At 39.9% G+C, this 18,644-nt stretch overlaps 1 protein-coding gene across 1 annotated transcript; it reads left to right on the top strand.

The window, feature by feature from the left end:
- Positions 1-1,264: 1,264 nt before the first annotated feature.
- On the top strand, positions 1,265-18,638 carry LOC103475721 (plastin-3-like). Its single transcript, XM_008427549.2, has 16 exons — positions 1,265-1,356; positions 7,874-7,978; positions 8,381-8,532; positions 11,167-11,296; positions 12,124-12,256; positions 12,831-12,912; positions 12,990-13,155; positions 13,254-13,396; positions 14,180-14,275; positions 14,364-14,562; positions 15,818-15,896; positions 15,989-16,106; positions 16,193-16,323; positions 17,430-17,553; positions 17,637-17,761; positions 18,475-18,638. Exons 2-16 carry the CDS (start codon positions 7,918-7,920, stop codon positions 18,605-18,607), a joined length of 1,872 nt encoding a protein of 623 aa, XP_008425771.1. The 5' UTR covers positions 1,265-1,356; positions 7,874-7,917; the 3' UTR covers positions 18,608-18,638.
- Positions 18,639-18,644: the final 6 nt, after the last annotated feature.

Below are 18,644 nucleotides of genomic sequence, written 5' to 3'. Positions count from 1 at the left end.
GTTCTAGCTCTTTTTACAAGATTGAAATATCGCCACCTTCCGTCGGGAGTAAGAATGGATGCCTTCTCCATCTTCTACTGCTACTGCTTCTTCTTCTTCGCCTTGAATTTTATTAATATTTATTTATAATAATATGCTCTATTGTCTCATTTCCTTCACAATATTGACATTTTGTGTATTCTGAGTAATGAGCTGTTAAGTACAGTATATGCACATCTTAATCTTACTAATAGTATTTCCTCTCTTCTGTTTCTCCTTCCTGTTCTCATTTCTCCTTCTCTTTTGAATCCGATGATACCACCTTCCTTTGTTATCGTTATTCCATTCTTTCTGTCACTTCTCCCTCTTTTTTTGTTTAATTATACTTTTTGCTTCTGATTTTAATGCATAACCTGAAGAACATTACAAAATTTTTCTGACAACTTTAGTTTTGATATTGTGTCTTCCATATTTGTCTAGTTATAACATTATTAAAAATTATTGTATTATAATTTGTTTACATTTTTTTATTTAAGAAAAACATAAAGATTAGCTTTGTCATTTGAAATATAATTATTTCTAATATGAACTGTGAATGAGAAATACAAAAAAATGTGCATTTTAAATAGTTTTTTAACTACCGGAGTATTAGACAAATATGGTGCATAACCCTACAAATTAAATCAATTCATAATGTTTTATTTTGATTTTGTGTGACAAATAATTAAGAAATAGAAAGAAAATCATTTCAAAATTCTAAGCATTTTTGGTTTGTAGCACTGCTCCCAAAAATCCTGTCCCTTCAGAAGTCACCTCGTTGGCAAATGGAGTCCATCTGTATGTAATTTAATCTTGGTATATAGGTAGATCCCAATAAATAATATAATAATACAATTGAAAAGTAAAGTTATTTTAAAATGTGAAATATGAAACATATAGAAAGTCCAGTTAAAAAGAGCAAACAAGCAACAGGTAGTAACCAATCCAAAAGTTAAAAATGTGTAAAATATGACCAGACTCGATGCTTCAAATAATTTTTGGTTATTTTTACACCACACTTCCACAACAAATGTAATTTGAAGGCACTTTACTTTAAAAAGAAGGGTAAATTATTGCCAGCAATACAGAGATACACACTAATCAAATTAATATTAATATACATTTATCAGAATTAATACACAGTTCAGCGTGAGACTGACTGCAACGTTCAACAGTCATATTCAGTGTTAACAATTTTGGTCTTATTGGCCTTCCATAAAGAAGGTGAGGTCACCATTAGGGCGGGGTCAAAATTCCTGCTGTCTACTTTTGTCTCTACGTGGAGGAGGCAGGGCTGCAAAGCTGGACGCTGTCTGGAATTTCTGTAGCACCGACATCGTGAGTACTAATTTTATGGCAAATTGTTTTTGACCAGTAACTTCTCACTGCTTTATTTAGTCTTTTTTGAGGGCGTGGGGGTTACTTTTTATGTCATGGTCTTACAGTAGACAGCCGCCATCCTCTGTATCACAGGGATGGATTTCCAAGAATAAATGGGGATAGTTTCCTGCCTGTAAAACTTGCATGTCCGTCGCTAGCTGACTAGCTTTAGCTCCACTGCTTGTTCATCATTACCACCCTCCTCATCCTTGCGCACATTTAGCACTAAAATCATTGAGCGTAAACACCCTTTACTTTATTTCCGAGTGGTAACTTTTCAGAGGATGTAACTTGCGCACACATCAAAATTAACAACTGGAGATTGTGAACATGGCATGGGGTTTTGTTTGTGCAAGTTGGCGTTTTAACATTTGTACAAAAGAATATTCTTGGTAGCGTTTGAAATATGCTCGTATAGTAGTAAAAAAAAAATGTCTGGGGAGAAAAGGAGGCGACTCAACCACAGACTGACTGGAGGAAGCTAGGTGGAGCCTGCACCATTCAGTTTCTGTCGTGTTTTTCTTTAAGCTTCCCACCATTCAGGTTGATATGTCATGTAATACACTTTTTTTTCTTCTTCTAAAGTTTGTGCTCTGTCTTCTCGCGATAACAAAGGTTTTTTTTTCTTTTTAATTGGTTGAGTTCACTCCCTTCTGAGTGGTCCCTTTTATATGCAAGATAAGGCACAATAGTTGGAATTAAAAAAAAAATAAAAAAAAACATTTAGTATTAGATTGACCATTTGAACAGCGTGGGAACGTATTTTTTATTATTTTTTTTCCCCTCTTTTGAATTGAAAACATGTCTGTGTAAACTTGTTTACTGTCCTGAGTGATTCACCAGATTTTCCCTTAAGTCATTTTGGGGCCTGCAGCTCACTTGCATCTGGGATCCCACTTGTGGATGAGTGGCTGGAACAAGGTCGAACAACAAGTCTGTTTGAGCCCCTCCACAAAACCCACATAACGCATCACCCGAGAAATATTATGACTTTACAAGGAGTGTGTTGTGAAAACAATTCCCCAGCAGTGCACTCGATACACTCCTAAGTAGCTGTTTGCTTTTGATGGCGTCGGCAGTGCAGACGATGCATTTATTTTTGTTGTTTTAATAAAAACTGGACGTCGTTTCGGCTGTGCGTTTGTCTCCAACCTTCACCACAGGCTGAAATGCGATGTAAAGTTTCCATGTTCGTACAGCGTCTGTGTTTCTAAAGGCAGACATGTGTGATGTTATCGCTTTGAGGACAAACCAGACTGTCAGGAAGGGGTGGTGAAAAGGTTTCTTTTTTTCCCGCAGCAGTGCTGCTCACACCCGTGTGTGTGTGTGTGTGTGTGTGTGTGCGTGTGTGTGTGTGTGTGTGTGTTGTGCTTGAACAGGTTGCTCTGCTTTCTGCACGGTCAGGTGTTCTCACCTTGTTGTTCAACACAAGAGCAGCGATCAGCTTACATGTTGGTTTATAATAATATGCTGCTTTTTACAGTGAAAACATTTTTAAATGATTCTAATATTCTGCATACGCATCGCTATAAATATTTCTAAAAAAAAAAAAAAAGTGCAAAATCTACTTGCTTTTATTTAAACATAACTGCTTTTCCTGCTGCTGAAATAATACAGCATTAAAGTTGTAAAATTGTTTGTTTTTTTAACCAATTATTTTTAAACAGACTTCCTTTAAAAAAATGTGGTCTGATTAGCATGTAGCTTGACAACTGTGGTTTTAAAACACTGCTACCTTAATTAAAAAAATAATGGGTGTGGCTCTTTTTTAGCTTTTGCTTAATGACTGTGTGTTTCTTGTAAGCAAAGGAAATGTTTTGTATCTTTTGTATTTTGGTCAACTGGCTGATCGTGTCCATAAACAGGTGTGGGAGGGGCAGCTCCGTTTCATACAGGGAGTGAAAACTCCCTTCACTTTATTCAGGCAAATATTTCTATTTGCCGATGACCTCCGTTTAGGGCAGTAAGTAACGCCTAAAGATGACATTTTGACTCCTGATCAAACCAACATTGCATCCATGTAACCTCCCGGTTGTTGATGTTCATGGGCGGTTCTAAATGGGGGGCCAGCAGGGGCCAGTGCCCCAGTAGAACTAGTGCCTGTAATAAAGAGATCATAATAAATCAGTTTCTTATGGTGCTGTGTGCTGGCACAGAAACTGTAGCTAATTGGCTCTTTGGACTAATTTCATTTTTTACCGTTTCAGTTTTGATTCTCTGGTAAAGTAAAACTGTAAGTGTTAAATGTTTAGACACCAGCAACTAAAACTGCAAATCAACCACATCAATGCAGCAGTAACACATTAAGACATGTGTTCATATTGATTGTTTTTTTTTTGTTTGTTTTTTTGTCTCTCCTTGCTCAAAGCCTCTTCCAGAAACTGCTTGCATGGCTTCACAGAAACCTGCACTGTCTGGCTGCGGTGTGTTTAAAGGATCATATTTTACAATGCTTTTGTTGAGTAATGGCAAACATGTGCAGGTGTGGCTGCTTACCTGCGGCCAACCCGACTGATTCAGCGACACCTACAGTAGCCTGCTTAATGACATTCTCAAGTTTCTGTGCTTGTTTGTGTGGATTCTCATTTTGGCACCTTGGGCAGAACATCGTTTTTGACATGTTTCATTATTTAATCATTCGTTTAGTGGTTTGCCTGGGTTGAAGAGAGCAGGCGGTGGTTAAGTTGCAGAAAGCGTGTGAAGGGAGAGTTTTATTTGAATATTTCCATGATGGTTTATCATTCATCTTTGCTTTATGATATTAGCCTTAAACCCCTACTGGTGTTACTCCTGCAGCTGCACTTGGTATCAGTCGTGTAAACTTCCCCCACGCAGTGGGCGTTGTCATCCTCACCTGTCGCACCGTGAGTCTGTGCTTAACTTGTCCTCAGCTCACAGCCTTTAAAAGGAAACAAGAGTCTGGTGCGGCAGAGCGTTTGGTGACTCAGTTTGCCTCACATCTGCAGCCGATTGCGACTTGGTTTAAAAAAAAAAAAAGGCGTCCGTGTCCTCACAGACGCTGTAGGGTGTGTGCATATGAGCGTGACCACACTTGGGAAGGGTGCCCGCTCTATTTGTGTGCCTCACATTTCCCACGTAAATGCGAACGAGGCGCAGGCCGGGGCGGGGTGTGTCAGCCCTTCCCATTGAACTCCGCCATCTGGGTGCAGCCCTTCGCTTTTTAATTGGCTCCAGCGAGTGAATCAAAGGCGACTGTAAAGCACGTCGGTGTGCTTCTTTTTTTTTTTGTCTCAACAATTAAATGCTGCTGTTTGGAGTGAAATATAGCAGCATAACAGATAGTTCAGGGTAAACTGAGCTGAAGAAGAAAGCTGTCTACCAGCTGCTTTAACACACATAACCTGGGATGTTGAAAACAATTGGATTTAAGTTTATTTTGTTTTTTTGTATCTCTATCCATACTTTTTGTTCAGATTCTGTCTTGTGCTTTGGTGAGGGCTTTAAAAAAAGTTATAGCAGGATCACTCCAAACTATCTAATTCTACTTTTGCAGCCATATAAAGATTTGTTTTTCAGTTATGATTTTAAGTTGATCAAAAATAATTATTGCCAAGAGTTGCCCAGTTCAAATGCGCTGTATTATAGACTCTACTCAGACCAGTGAGTGTTTTATCAAGGAGATCCAAAGATGAAAACATTTGCACTTGAAATACAAGTCGGTTAAGTCACAATATCCACCTCTTCCAGATTTTGATCAAATTTTCCTCATATTTCTCTTTGTGTGAGCCATTTTTATTCATCATTTATTAAATACTAACCTACTGGGACAGTGTTTCCCAATTCCTCTAGGCTCCCTGCGCTTCACGTTTCAGACATTTTCCTACTTCAGCTCACCTGAATTTATTTGATAGCTGATTAACAGGTTTTTGCTGAAATGCAGTCATTTGAAGCAGGAGAACATCTAAAATATGCAGATCAGTAATGCTTGAGGAATGGGGTTGGGGAAACGGCGCATTAGAAATATGACTGAATGCTCTTACTATGCAGTCTGTTGGTACAACATGATGTAATTCGTGTACTGAAGTAGCCTATCTGAGGTAAAGTCATCATGACTTTTCTCAGAGGAGCTTGCTGTGTTTTTGCGTTGCTTTTGACTGCATGCAAAGACGCATGCGCTCCCAAAAAGACTTTTATTTTTCAAAAATCTATTAGGATAAATACCAATGGTTTCTACAAATTCTGTAAAAGTATATCATGTTAGTTTAGCAAGTATGGAAAAACAAGTATGTGGAAAAAATTTTAATGAAAAGGTAATTTTGTTTATCTGCTGACCTTATTTTTAGCTAACTAGGTGGAAACTCTAGTTTTAATCCAACACAATCGGTTTGGTTTTTGAGTTATAATCTTAAGACGTCACTTTACTGCTCTTTTTCGTTAACTGGATTCAATATGGCTACCTTAAATGCATCATTACATCTATCCTCCCGTCTGTACCAACGTCTGGGGGACACAGAAGGTATTTCTGGTTGCACACTGTGATTTTCCTGTCTGTATTCTCTTAAAGATTTGAACTGATTCTTGTTTGTCCTGACGGAAATAGCTCTTTACGCTGCAGAGTCTGAGGCCGGTTTCAGCATTGTTTTATTTGTGGGTGGGTGAAACGCTACAAAGTGACGTCATAAAAAGTCTTGAAAGAAAACTGTCTAATTTGGAGTTTAACCTCCATCAGCCACCTATTGGCATCCTGTCGGGCCTCTCCATTCAGGCAGCTGATGAAGCATTTAGTTGGTGAGAAGATTTCACCGTCCAGCTGTCAGAAAGGGACCAACTGTCTTTCGGAGCCTGACACTCGGGACGCCTTTCCTAGCGTGGCACAGGATTTATTACCGCGGTTTGTCCCCGGCGGTTACAGACCCCCTATTCTTCTGCGCGGCTGGCGATCCGGCTCACATTTGTCCGCCGCCATCTGTGCCCTTGCTTCATGTACTTAACCCCTGTCCCGTTTCCACCCTCGTCTCTGCTGAGGGCAGCAGCAGGACGAGGGACGACGAGTGAGGTAATGTTTTGTCAGCCTCCTCTTGTAGCCGGGTTTGTCCTCAGCAGACACTTTTTTTTTTTCTCACATCCTTTAGGGAAAAAAAGTTAAATATAGCAACGCTGGCATCGCCGTTTTTCCTAATAGTTTGAGTTTGACTTGCTCTGATTTACAGTTGCTTTGCAGAAAGCGCAGAGAAACCAGCATTGTTGGTATTTTGGATAATTAAAGATCTGATGTTGTTTTTGAATCAGTCTGCACTTTGGGCTTAATTCATCGCTTTGTTTTGTCTGTAGGAAAAGCTTTGTAGGAACTGAGTCACATCTCACAGGCCACATGGTTGTTGAATCATCTTTTTTTTTAACCACTATTATTAGTTTCATTCAGGCGAGGATGCAGGGCTTTGTTCATTGTCAACTTGCTCCTGATTTGCCAAAACAATGTGCTTCATTCTTTAAAAAAAAAAAAAGACCTCCAAACTTGATTGGTCAGGATTAACTTGCAGAATTTCCTAATAAGGTTTTAAAAATGTTGTGCTCTCGGCAGAACTATGGTGACGGATTGCTGGCTAATTTGCTGAAATAGCAAAAATATATTCAGTTTGATTATCGTGGAGCAGTTTTAATCTTAAAACAAAAAAACGGTTCCATTCCCGTTGAGCTGGAAAATGAACTTCGCCTTGTTCACACCGACATTTGTTTTTTAGGAGAAATGCCGCCATTCTGGTTTGGCCGCAGAGATGCAGTCATACTCCCTCACACTCACACCTCTCAGTGAAGTGAAGCCCGATCTGCCCTGGCCTCGAGCATTCCTGCGCCGGGAAAAAGGCCTGACCCAAAAAAAAAAAAATCCCCCTTTTTTTCACTCTCTGGGATTTTTAGATGGCTACTTTGCCTCAGAGGAGGTTGTGAACACAGAGGTTTTTGTTCTGCTAAATAACCAGTTTTTGGGGCCTGCGTCCTCACGTGTCAAAGCGTGTAACTTTTCAGGGTTAAAAGGATTTTAGGGTTGTTGTTTTTTATTATTTCCTGTTGTGACAAAACCCAAAACAGTTCTGATGGCTTTTAATTACAGCTGCTGGGTACACATGCTGACTTTTTTTTAAATTTATTGTAAAAGAAGGAAGCTTACTTATAAGGGGGGGGAAAAACTGATTTATCAAAAAAAATATCTGAATACTTGGCTCTCCTGGTCGTCATCAGTGCTAGCTTGTGCAGCACAATAGAGCAAACAGGAAATTACTCTGATTGGTTTAAACAAACATGGTTGGGAAAAGGAGGGGAGCTGAAAGGAGTAGCTGATGTAATTAACAGAGCTGGAGGAGGCGGGAGTGTTGAGCTGGAGATGAGGGGAGTAACTCTTAGGTTTTGCAGAATTATGACTCGTCTAGGTGAACACGCTAAAGGCTCTGCAAAGCATAACATAATCTAACTTCCTGTTTTAAAGACCCTGGTGATGATGACTCTGTTCTCTCCGCAGTCGCACCTTCCTCCGACTGACCACGGCTGGTCACTCTCAAAAAAATGTCCGTAAAAATAACGCAAGATGAGGCGGAGGAGATGAGGGCGATGTTCGACAGCATTGGTAAGTCATTCAGTGTGGCTACAACTTCTACATATTGATGAATGTAGTTTTATTTATTTTTGCAGCCCCTGGCGCTGCTTTAGTTTGTTTGCCATGACTGTCTTTGTTTTTTCTTAAGAAAGCTGCATTCACCGTTTTTGTAAGCAGGGGAAAAATTTGGTAGCGTTCCTTCAGCCGGCTGACTAGCAGTGCACAGCAACACTTAGTGGAGGTGGAGCGGTTTCTCCATACCTCAGATAGCTGGAGAAAACTCCAGTCAGTCCTGAACTTTTTCTGTCATTTTATAAACCTGTTAGGAGTTTCAGGATGTGTCGTCATTGGTTATCATCCCAGGTCTGGCGTTTTGAAATGTGCTCCAGCAGTAGAGTCATCTGGATCCTCTGCCTCTGTTTTTTCCTCCAGATCTGGACAAAAATGGATATATTTCTGATAATGAGCTTGGCGAGCTTCTTACACAGAGCGGCCACCCCCAACCAGGATACATGATCCGGGAAATCCTGCAGAAACTCGACCGCAACAAGGACAACAAAATCAGTTTTGACGAGTTTTTGTCGGTAAGCTAAGTAAAGCTCGTAGTGAATATTTTAATGCTAAATATTTTAGGTTCTGAACTATAAATCAGTCTTCATCTCCTCTGCCTTAAAGCCACAGTATGAAGCTTCTCTAAAAAAAAATGTTTTTATGCATTTGTTGAAACTTCCACTGCGTTGTGACACGAGATGATATGATACGAGATTCATTATATGTGGAAAAAATACACAACCTCCAGATGAGGTCGTGTATTTTACATTTTCTCTCATTTGAATTTCAAACAGCATAAATACTTTATGGGATTCCTGTGTAATGGAAGTGAATCATACGACTTTGACAAAACATTACTGAAGATGTTTTTACCCTTCGCAGTGCAAGCTAAATGCATGTTAAGGATGAAAACGTGCACATTTTGCAGATGTCAGTGGCGCTTTATCATCATTTGGTCGACGTCGTCTTGTTGCGGTGACCTCTGTCACTTGGAGTCCATGGGTAACTTAAGTTGGCTGTGTGCTGCTTGTGGTAAAGCCTGCTGTGGCTTTTTAAACATTTTGAGTAATGCCAAGCTGAATAGCTCATTGTGGTCACACCAACGCCTGTGAGGCTGAGCTCACTGATGCAGCACTGATAGCCTCAGCAGCAGGAAGTATCCAGCATTTCACTCGTTGACACTTGCTATGATACATCCATTACAACCTCTGATGCTTTAAATAGTTTCCTCAGCTTCTGTCGAAAGCCATTTAAGGTTTAGATCTGTTGGAGGAATTAAATCCTAATCACTAAAATGATCCTTGATTCATCCCTAAAGAAGCTGATTTATGCTCTATAAATTTAACTTGGCTTTACGTCAGGGGTTTTGTGCTGTTAAGACAGAAAATGTTCCGATTTTTTTTATATATATATATATATATATATAGTTTAAGCTGTAGTCTTGACAGCAAGAATAATGCTCCTAAAATAGTCAGTTGTCCAAGTCACCTCATATTTAGAGCAGTTAGTGAAACTGTAATGCTAAGCTGTGCAAAATATTGATGGCTTTACTCATATTTTGAAAGATAATTATCTTTATTAGCACAGGATGTTTCATAATTAGCACAGATAATTAATTCTCCTGGTATATTATAATCAATATATTGACTATTACGTCTGTGAGCAAAATACCCAGTGTTTCTCATGCAAATCAATGCATTATATATTATTTTTACTCTTAATAGCAGGGATTTACTGACATCAACTCATACAATTTAAAATTTTTATGAACCACTGAGGCTTTATAACAAAATGTGCAATACAAGTTTCTGTCTTGACGCAAGCTTAAATGATGTTTTTCCTTTACTTTTTGCTGTAAATGTGTCTCTGAAACGGTCGCATCCTAAATTTAGCAATGTCAACCTTAAGTTTTAATAATTTCACTGGTGTGATGCAGTAAAACAGCTTCTTGGTGGAGCTTTCTTTTTAAAAATCTATGCTAAATAAGCCTGTGTTGGCCCAAAGCATTGAGAGCCCACTACTGTTTGTTTGAGTTACTGCATTCAGAAATGATGCACACGTGATGCAGCCGTACCTGAGAGCATATTCCACATTCAACACGCACCTGTCACTGACGTGTGCAAAATGCATCACTTCAGGCTTTAAATAACTGCTGGATTACTGCACTAAAACTGTATTGTATGTCAGTCATGCTACTGAAATGATTAACGTGCGAGAGGCTGGTCAGAGTCAAACTGGAGGATGCAAAACCCTGACGAGGGTCCAGATCAGTTATGTGTGTATATTTTATGCACCCCGATGTGTTTTTCTGACAAGTCGACCTGTTTTAAAAGTGGATAAAAATAGTTTTTATAGAGGTGGTCATACCTGCTACTGAATTTTCAAGATCATCACTTAATTTTGTTTTATCTCTTAAATCCATTGAATACAGCAAAAGTGGATTTTTGTCCTTTATGTGCAGCTTTGACATTTTTGTCACATTTTTATTGAATGGATAGTGGCAGTGGAATCTGTTTTTTATTTGGAGATTAGATTTACAACTTGCGCTTTTACAACTTCATAAAGCAACATGTTCCCAATGTGGCCTGACATGAAACAAGAAACGAGGTTTGTGTTTTTAGCATTATCTCTTGTGTCAGGTAGTAAAAGCATTTATCTCACAAATTAAAAGCTTGAACACACTTCTGTGCAAATACTGAACAAGCAGATGTGTAGAGACTCGGTTGGTATGTTCAGCTCTGCAACAAACTATCTATGAACATAACCGATTCTGTGAACGGAGCAAAGTACAAAATAGATTTATTTCTCTTGGTATTTATATAAAGCGATACTGTGTAAACCCAATTTGCTGTGAACATTTGTACAGTGTATTTGGTCAGTGTGAGATTGATGGCAACCTTTATTGTACTGTGAATAAAACAAGTTAGTCATGTTTTGAGTATTTTTCCACTTCTGAGGTAAAATCCCTCATGAAGTTGGTCTGTTTGCAGCAGATATGATTAGTCTTTGCTTGGAACTACCAGTTTTATATGCTTTAGTCTGTTTTTGTTCAAGTTGTCTAAAACACTAATCTTTGTTTGTTAAACAGATAATCAGTCCTCTTCCAGTGCAGATCTACATTGAATGGACTCGCTTATCTTTCTGATTGTTCTTTCTTATTGTGTCAGATCGTCAAGGAGCTGAAGGGCAGTCAAGTTGCAAAAACATTCCTCAAGGCCATCAACAAAAAAGAGGGCATCCTGGCGATTGGCGGGACATCGGAGCTGTCGAGCGAAGGCACACAACACTCGTACTCCGGTATGTGACTCTACTGTTTGTTGTGAGCTGTTGACTTTGAACCCTGTGCGCTTCAGTTCCAGAGAAAGAAACCTAAGGCTGAAGCAAACCTCTGCAATGGACATTGTTGGTGATAAAGTGCAATTGAATTTAATTCATTTAGTGTTTTTACAGTACATATGGAGAGCTAATGTTATACCACAGCACTTTATAAGACAAGTTCAAAAGATTAGTTCATGTATTAATATTTAAAGTCACACATAACAGCTTAATCAATGTGATACCAACTTCAGTTAATCACATAATGGCAATTGATAAAAAAAAAAAAAAGTAAGAAAGTCCAGCTGATTGTAAGCAATTGCTGTCTTTTTGTATCAACCATTCATTCAGAGCAAACATGTAGCAACGGTGGAAAGGTAATCTAATAATTTGTTTATACGGGAAGTCGTTCCTGACAGTGTGTATCCCATTACATCAGTGGCACGCATGCTGTGGTCAAATATTTACCTGTGAATGTATTATTTTTAGAATGCAAAAAGTGGAAAGAAATGTGTCTTCTTGCACAGCTGGTGGGACTTGGCACCCAAACGCGTAAAGCACAGAGAGCATTATTGATGTTACTAATAGTTTACTGATGGTTTTAATCGGTGGAACTTTCCAGCTCAGTCACAAAGCCACTGAGCTTGGAGTACTTTCCACGGGAACAAAATGGATTAGAATTGGTCACACCTTCAATTGAAATAGGAAAATGGAGCAAAAACTGATTTAATAGAAACAGATGATGCATGAATGAAGGTGTTTTTATTTTTTTATTTTAACAAATTTGGTGCCCACATTCATTCTTACAGAGGAGGAACGATACGCTTTTGTGAACTGGATCAACACAGCTCTGGAAAAGGATCCCGACTGTCAACATGTCCTGCCCATGGATCCCAACACAGACGCTCTGTTCAAGACTGTGGGAGACGGCATTGTGCTCTGGTGAGTCCCCGTCTCACAGCAGCACAAGGTCACCTGCTCTCCTCTGCAGCCTAACTTTATGGTTGCATTCTGGGTAGATGATGATGTATGAAAAGATCATCTTGTAACTATAGTAATGCTGAATGATTTTTTTGTGTGTGTTTGTTTAAAGAAATTCAGTTAAATTGTTATAAAGGGATAAATATCTATACTTGTTTTTCCAACATTAGAGTGGCTTAAACACAAAAATATTTAAGCCAAATTGGAAACGGGGATATAAATGTGTTTTGATAATTGGGCTGCAATGTGCAGAACTCCAAAAATGCCCAAATTAGAAACTTCTCACCTGTAGTGGTAGTGCAATAAAATTGATAAACCTGAATCTTAGTCAATCTGAATCTGCTGCAAGCAGAAACGGCAACATATGATCATTATGATTACATGTTATCTCCTATTTTCATGAAAATATTAGAAAAGAAAGGGTTTGTTGAGCCCTAAAAATCTTCTCTTTCTTTGTACACCTTATTTGGAATTCAAATGGATATTCCAGCAAACTTATCCGTTTGTTTGTTTGGTTTTTTTTATTTTCAAACAGCAAAATGATCAACCTGTCAGTGCCAGACACCATCGACGAGAGAACAATCAATAAGAAGAAGCTGACCCCGTTTACAACACAGGTAAGTTCGACCGGTTACCGGAGGCACCCTGTCAAAGTTTCCTGCAGGCGCTGAAACATCCGACTCGTGCTCTCCAGGAAAACCTGAACCTGGCTCTGAACTCTGCGTCTGCCATCGGCTGCCACGTGGTGAACATCGGCGCTTTGGACCTGAAAGAAGGGAAGCCCCATCTGGTGCTGGGCCTCCTGTGGCAGATCATCAAGATTGGCCTCTTTGCCGACATCGAGCTCAGCAGAAATGAAGGTATCGGGAGAGGTTACAATTACATAACGCCTGCTTAAGCCCCCTCACCAGGGCTCGGTTGTCGAGTAGATTAACGGATGATTATCGCCCGTCCCCAGCGCTTGCTGCCTTGCTGAGGGACGGGGAAACCCTGGAGGACCTGATGAAGCTGTCGCCGGAGGAGCTGCTGTTGCGCTGGGCCAACTTTCACCTGGAGAACGCTGGCTATCCAAAGATCAACAACTTCAGTTCAGACATCAAGGTAACAGTGGTCTAATTTTATATTTAAACGTCAAATTAAGAAAAAAGGAATCAGAATTTAAAGGAGAGGATGTGGCATTTTTAAACCCGTCATCAAACTGCACATGACCAGTAACTAAGTCCACCAACACAGCAGACACCAGCAAAGGTAGCTCATATTTATGTTTACCCAACCTCACCCACATACCCACCTCAGCTGCTCCTTTAATAGGAATGAAGGTGTAATCTGATCTGGTGATTGAAAGTTCAGCGTAGTCATTAAATTTAAAATAACATCAGTTTCTTTGCCAACGTGTTTTAAAGTAACAAGTTTAATTACTGATATGTTTAAGTAACAAATAATTAGTTGAAATTGGCCTTAAAATGGCTGTTTTAACAATTATATGCTTTGATCTGGCTGCATGTTCAGGGTTGTTGTCCCGAGCCTCGAGAATACGCTCGTCTAAGCTGCAACTTATTTATGGGATTCAGAATAAAGGGCGCTAAATACAAATGTTTTACACACTTTTCAGATTCTTATTTGTAAAAGATTTTAAAATCTGTGGATGTCTTTCCTTGATCACATAAGATCCCACCGAAACTTGTGGTTGTAACATAACAAAATGTTCAAAGGGTATGAATACTTTAGGAAAGTTTTTTTTTTTTTGTTTGTTTGTTTGTTTGTTTTTTTTTGTATTTTGTCATGGAGTCCCATTTATTTTACTTTACAGTTGCTTTATTAATAATTATTTTTTCTGTATAAAGACCCAGATAACTTATTTATTAATTATATTTTTGTTCCTAGGACTCAAAGGCCTATTTCCACCTTCTGAATCAAATCTCCCCTAAAGGCACAGAGGAGAATCAGCCACGCATCGACATCAACATGGCAGGCTTCAACGTAAGCACATTGACCTCCCACAGCCGAGTCTCTCCACGCGCTGCCAACTGTGCTGCAGTTCTCACCCGAACACGTGTGTCTCTTTCAGGAGAAAGACGACTTGAAGAGGGCAGAAGCTATGCTGCAGCAGGCCGACCGGCTCGGCTGTCGACAGTTTGTCACCCCGACTGACGTCGTCAGCGGGAACCCCAAACTCAACCTTGCCTTCGTGGCCAATCTGTTCAACAAATACCCAGCGCTGAAAAAACCGGAGAACGAGGACATCGACTGGGACCTTCTGGGGGATGGTATGGAAAATAAAGCCTCGGAATTAAATTGCAACAACAAAAGTCTGTGTGTAATGCGGAGACTCTCTCTGGCGGTCAKCGCTTTCATTCTATTTCATCCCTACTTACTGCCAGAGGCGTTGTTGAAAGAAGCCCCCGGGCTTTAGTGATGCCGAAGCACTGAATCACTAACGCCAATTTCTGTAGTTGTACCACTGATGGTATGCAGAGAGGGCAAACATGAGATGTGCCAAAGCGGCCAGCACACCCTCAGGTGTTTGTAAGCTTTACAGAGGAAGTCATCTGCATGATGTCATGCATAGAGCCGTCACCGAACTCGCTGAGACGAAGGGAGTGAGCCAGCTTCACTCTGCGAGTAGACTGCACCTCCTCCTCCACTTCTGAAGCGACAGGCAGCCAAAGACGACACATCCTCCTCCTCCTCTGCAGCCAAATCAGGCATGGGTGGAGAAGAAAACCCAGTCGCTGCCATCGACGTGTCCAACTGGCATGCCTGGAAAAAAAAGATTTCATTTTCGGCAGTTCTACAGACAACTACTCAACTCTTGTGAAAAGGCCCTGATCAGACGACGCTCGCCTCTTCTTAGAAGGAGCCACAGTGACCATGTTCTCCACCGGGTGATGATGCCCAAGGCAGGCAAGACTCAAAGTTGGCTAAAATTGGGAAAGGGGCAGAAAAAAACCCCCGCTGCCATCACATTCAGCAAAACGGCAAACTTGGAGAGGCTAACGCCATTGGCTAAGCTCCGATTGTAACCAGTATGTATATCACAACACAGTCAGAAGCTGTGAGTTGGGAGAGACGGTGGAAACGCTGTTATCACCAACAAACATCAGAACATCAACCCATCGTAGCCCCTATGAATGCGATGCACCACTACTCAGACCAACAGGCGATTGGGCGTCCGGTGAAATGATCCAAAAGGCTCATGCAATGAAAAACAAACTGCATTGCACAGCGTTGGATGACATCAGACCATGTAGCCTCTGATCAACTGATGTGCCACAGGTGTTGGTATTACTCGAACGGAAACATTCGGTCCTTTCAGCATCGCTCTCTGGCAGTCAGTGGAGATGAAATAAAACTGTTTTTAGGTTTCTGCCACAGAAGAGTCAGATACATTTTGGAATAATAAAAAGTAACGTCTGCTCTCTGGTTTTGTTAGTCATATGCCACACACAATGGAAACTGTTATAAAACACGATCAGCAGTCACAATTAAGTCCTCTAAATCCCCAAATCCTGTCTGGATTAGGTGAGACGAGAGAAGAGAGAACATTCAGAAACTGGATGAACTCCCTCGGCGTGAGCCCCACTGTGAACCATCTGTATGTGTAAGTATCGCCCACAGCAACGAAACACAAACGCCCTTTGAGGACTCTGACATGGACGGGTTCGATGTTGACTGATCTACTGTCTGTTGCAGAGATTTGCAGGATGCCATGGTCATCCTTCAGCTCTACGAGAGAATCAAAGTGGAGGTAGATTGGAACAACAAGGTCAACAAGCCGCCTTATCCCAAACTGGGAACAAATATGAAAAAGGTAGTTTGTCAGAGTCCTTTCGGTTTTGTTTCCATGCTTTTGCCGTCTTGTGTTGACGCTTGTATTGTCTCCCCGCCTGCCCTCAGTTGGAGAATTGTAACTACGCAGTGGAGCTGGGCAAAACAACCAAGTTTTCTCTTGTTGGCATCGGCGGGCAGGACTTGAACGATGGCAATCCTACCCTGACTCTGGCACTGGTGTGGCAGCTCATGAGGAGGTAATAATGCATCACAATGTCACAATTTAGACCTGAATGAATTTTAAGCACACCTATTTTATTTTATTTTTTTAAACTTCGAACATAATCACTTGTGAAGAAATTCAACATTTGACAAATCATCCGTAGCATCAGTCGTTTCTGTATTCAAAATAATCAGGTTGTTTATGTAGCGTAATGCAGGAAATGGTCAGTTTGTTGGGGAAATAATCACATCATGAGAGCATGACTGTACACCCGTGCTTTTTTTTTTTAATGAAATGTCAGGACAGTATCTTTCAAATGTATTAACACCCCCAGCACACTTCAAATAACTCTACACATTTTAAATGCATAGATGAAGAGAAAAAAAACTGTGCTGCTTTAAATTGTGTAGTAAGATTAGTGATACCAATTTATAGTTTTCAGTAGACATGTGATCAATGTCAATAGATAATGTCTGATAGAATATTCACTGAAATCTGATTCAAAACAGCAAAGAATTCTGGGAAATGTAGGCAGAGGAAAGACTTTTACCACTCAACCTCTGGCGTTTAGCTAAGCAAGGTTGGTGACCTCAATTAGCTCACCCATTCTTTGGTCACCTAGCAACGACTAGCTCACCCATTCTTTGGTCACCTAGCAACGACTAACTTGCCCATTCTTTGGTTACCTAGCAACAACCTGTTGAGTAACCAGCAGCAGCAGTTTAAGGGATCACCATTGTCTCATAACTGCTGGAAATAATAATAAATAAAAATTTAAAAAAACAAGGCATAGAGTGAAAACAGTTTGGCAGTTTTCAGATATTTAAGACAAAAACTGATCAATATTTAATGATGTTAAAAATTTTCACTATTGTCTGACATGAAACGCTTGTATTGTGATAAGTTTTTCAACCATATAGCTCAGCCCCAACTTTCACTGTTTTTCAGTGGACGAGCTTGTAGAAAGAGGCTGCTCAAATTGACTGTAAAAAATCAAAAAGGTGTCCACATTAATGTGGATTTTTTTTTTTATTATTAATTAAAGCAAACCCTGTCCTTGTTTGTTTGTTTTTTGGATATTTCATTCTTTGCACTTTCATTTTCTAGTCATGGTCATAACAAACATGCTGCTTCTTTTAGATACACATTGAATGTACTGGAGGAACTGGGTGATGGAGAAAAAGTAAATGATGACATCATTGTAAGATGGGTGAACAAAACATTGGCAGAGGCTGGAAAATCTACCAAGATTTCAAGTTTTAAGGTAAATCCTCCTGTGGTCCCTTTTTTTTTTTCTGTGGGTTTTGGTTGATGTGTTGCAATCTCTGTTTCTATGTTTATGTTCAGGACAAGGAGATAAGCAGCAGTCTGGCAGTGCTGGAGCTGATTGATGCCATTCAACCTGGGAGCATCAACTTTGACCTGGTTAAAACCGGCAAACTCTCTGAAGACGACAAACTGGACAATGCCAAGTAAGAATTCAGCAAGAAATGTGAAACTGAGTTAAGATAGGGGTTCATTAACTGACCCTGGATTTACAAAAGTTTTTGTTTTACATTTTCTGTCCTCCTGTTATGATGGCTTCATTTCTTTTAATGAAATGTTAAAAGGATTGGGTTTTCTCCAGCTGTATGGAGCTTTGAGTAAAGTTGCATCAGCCCCTCCCCAACTTGTTGCTGTTGTTGATCAATGAAGATTTTTTCTCCATAAAGAATGCATCTATTAAAAAAAGTGTTAACAGGGATATTTACTTGAAAATTAAAACTATAATTGGCAAATGTTGTGTAACACTAATTCTGCAAAAGAGAGTCGTTTTTTTTTCTGTAAAAAAAATAATCTTATGAAAACTATACTCTGTGCTTCCTCTGGTCATCTTAGCTTTGAATATAGCCGATTTCAAAGTGTGCAACATGATCTGAAACATCAATACTGACAAAAACCAATAAATGTTTGAGCAGCCAAACTTTTTGACAGCTTGAATTTAATCATACCTTAAAACGTCTTCCATTTAACTGGATCATGGTAAATATTTTGTGGTAATGCCATCAATTATTGCTACTTTTTAATTGTGAAACTAGTATTTTTTTTCCTCAAGGTCGTCATACCAATGAATGTTTCATACCAGACCAGTTATGTTGCTAACAAGTGAACAGCTTACCTCAGTAAACACCCATTTCCTCTGCAGATATGCCATTTCTATGGCGAGGAAGATCGGCGCTCGCGTCTACGCCCTGCCAGAGGACCTGGTGGAGGTCAAGCCAAAAATGGTGATGACGGTCTTTGCCTGCTTGATGGGACGAGGGATGAAGCGCGCCTAAGCGAGCTGCTCGGATCACAGGGACACTTAACACTTCA

The sequence above is a fragment of the Poecilia reticulata genome, linkage group LG14, assembly GCF_000633615.1.
Source record: "Poecilia reticulata strain Guanapo linkage group LG14, Guppy_female_1.0+MT, whole genome shotgun sequence".
Taxonomy (NCBI): domain Eukaryota; kingdom Metazoa; phylum Chordata; class Actinopteri; order Cyprinodontiformes; family Poeciliidae; genus Poecilia; species Poecilia reticulata.
The sequence above is the reverse complement of the archived record's forward strand: the minus strand, read 5'-3'. Positions and strand labels throughout refer to the sequence as shown.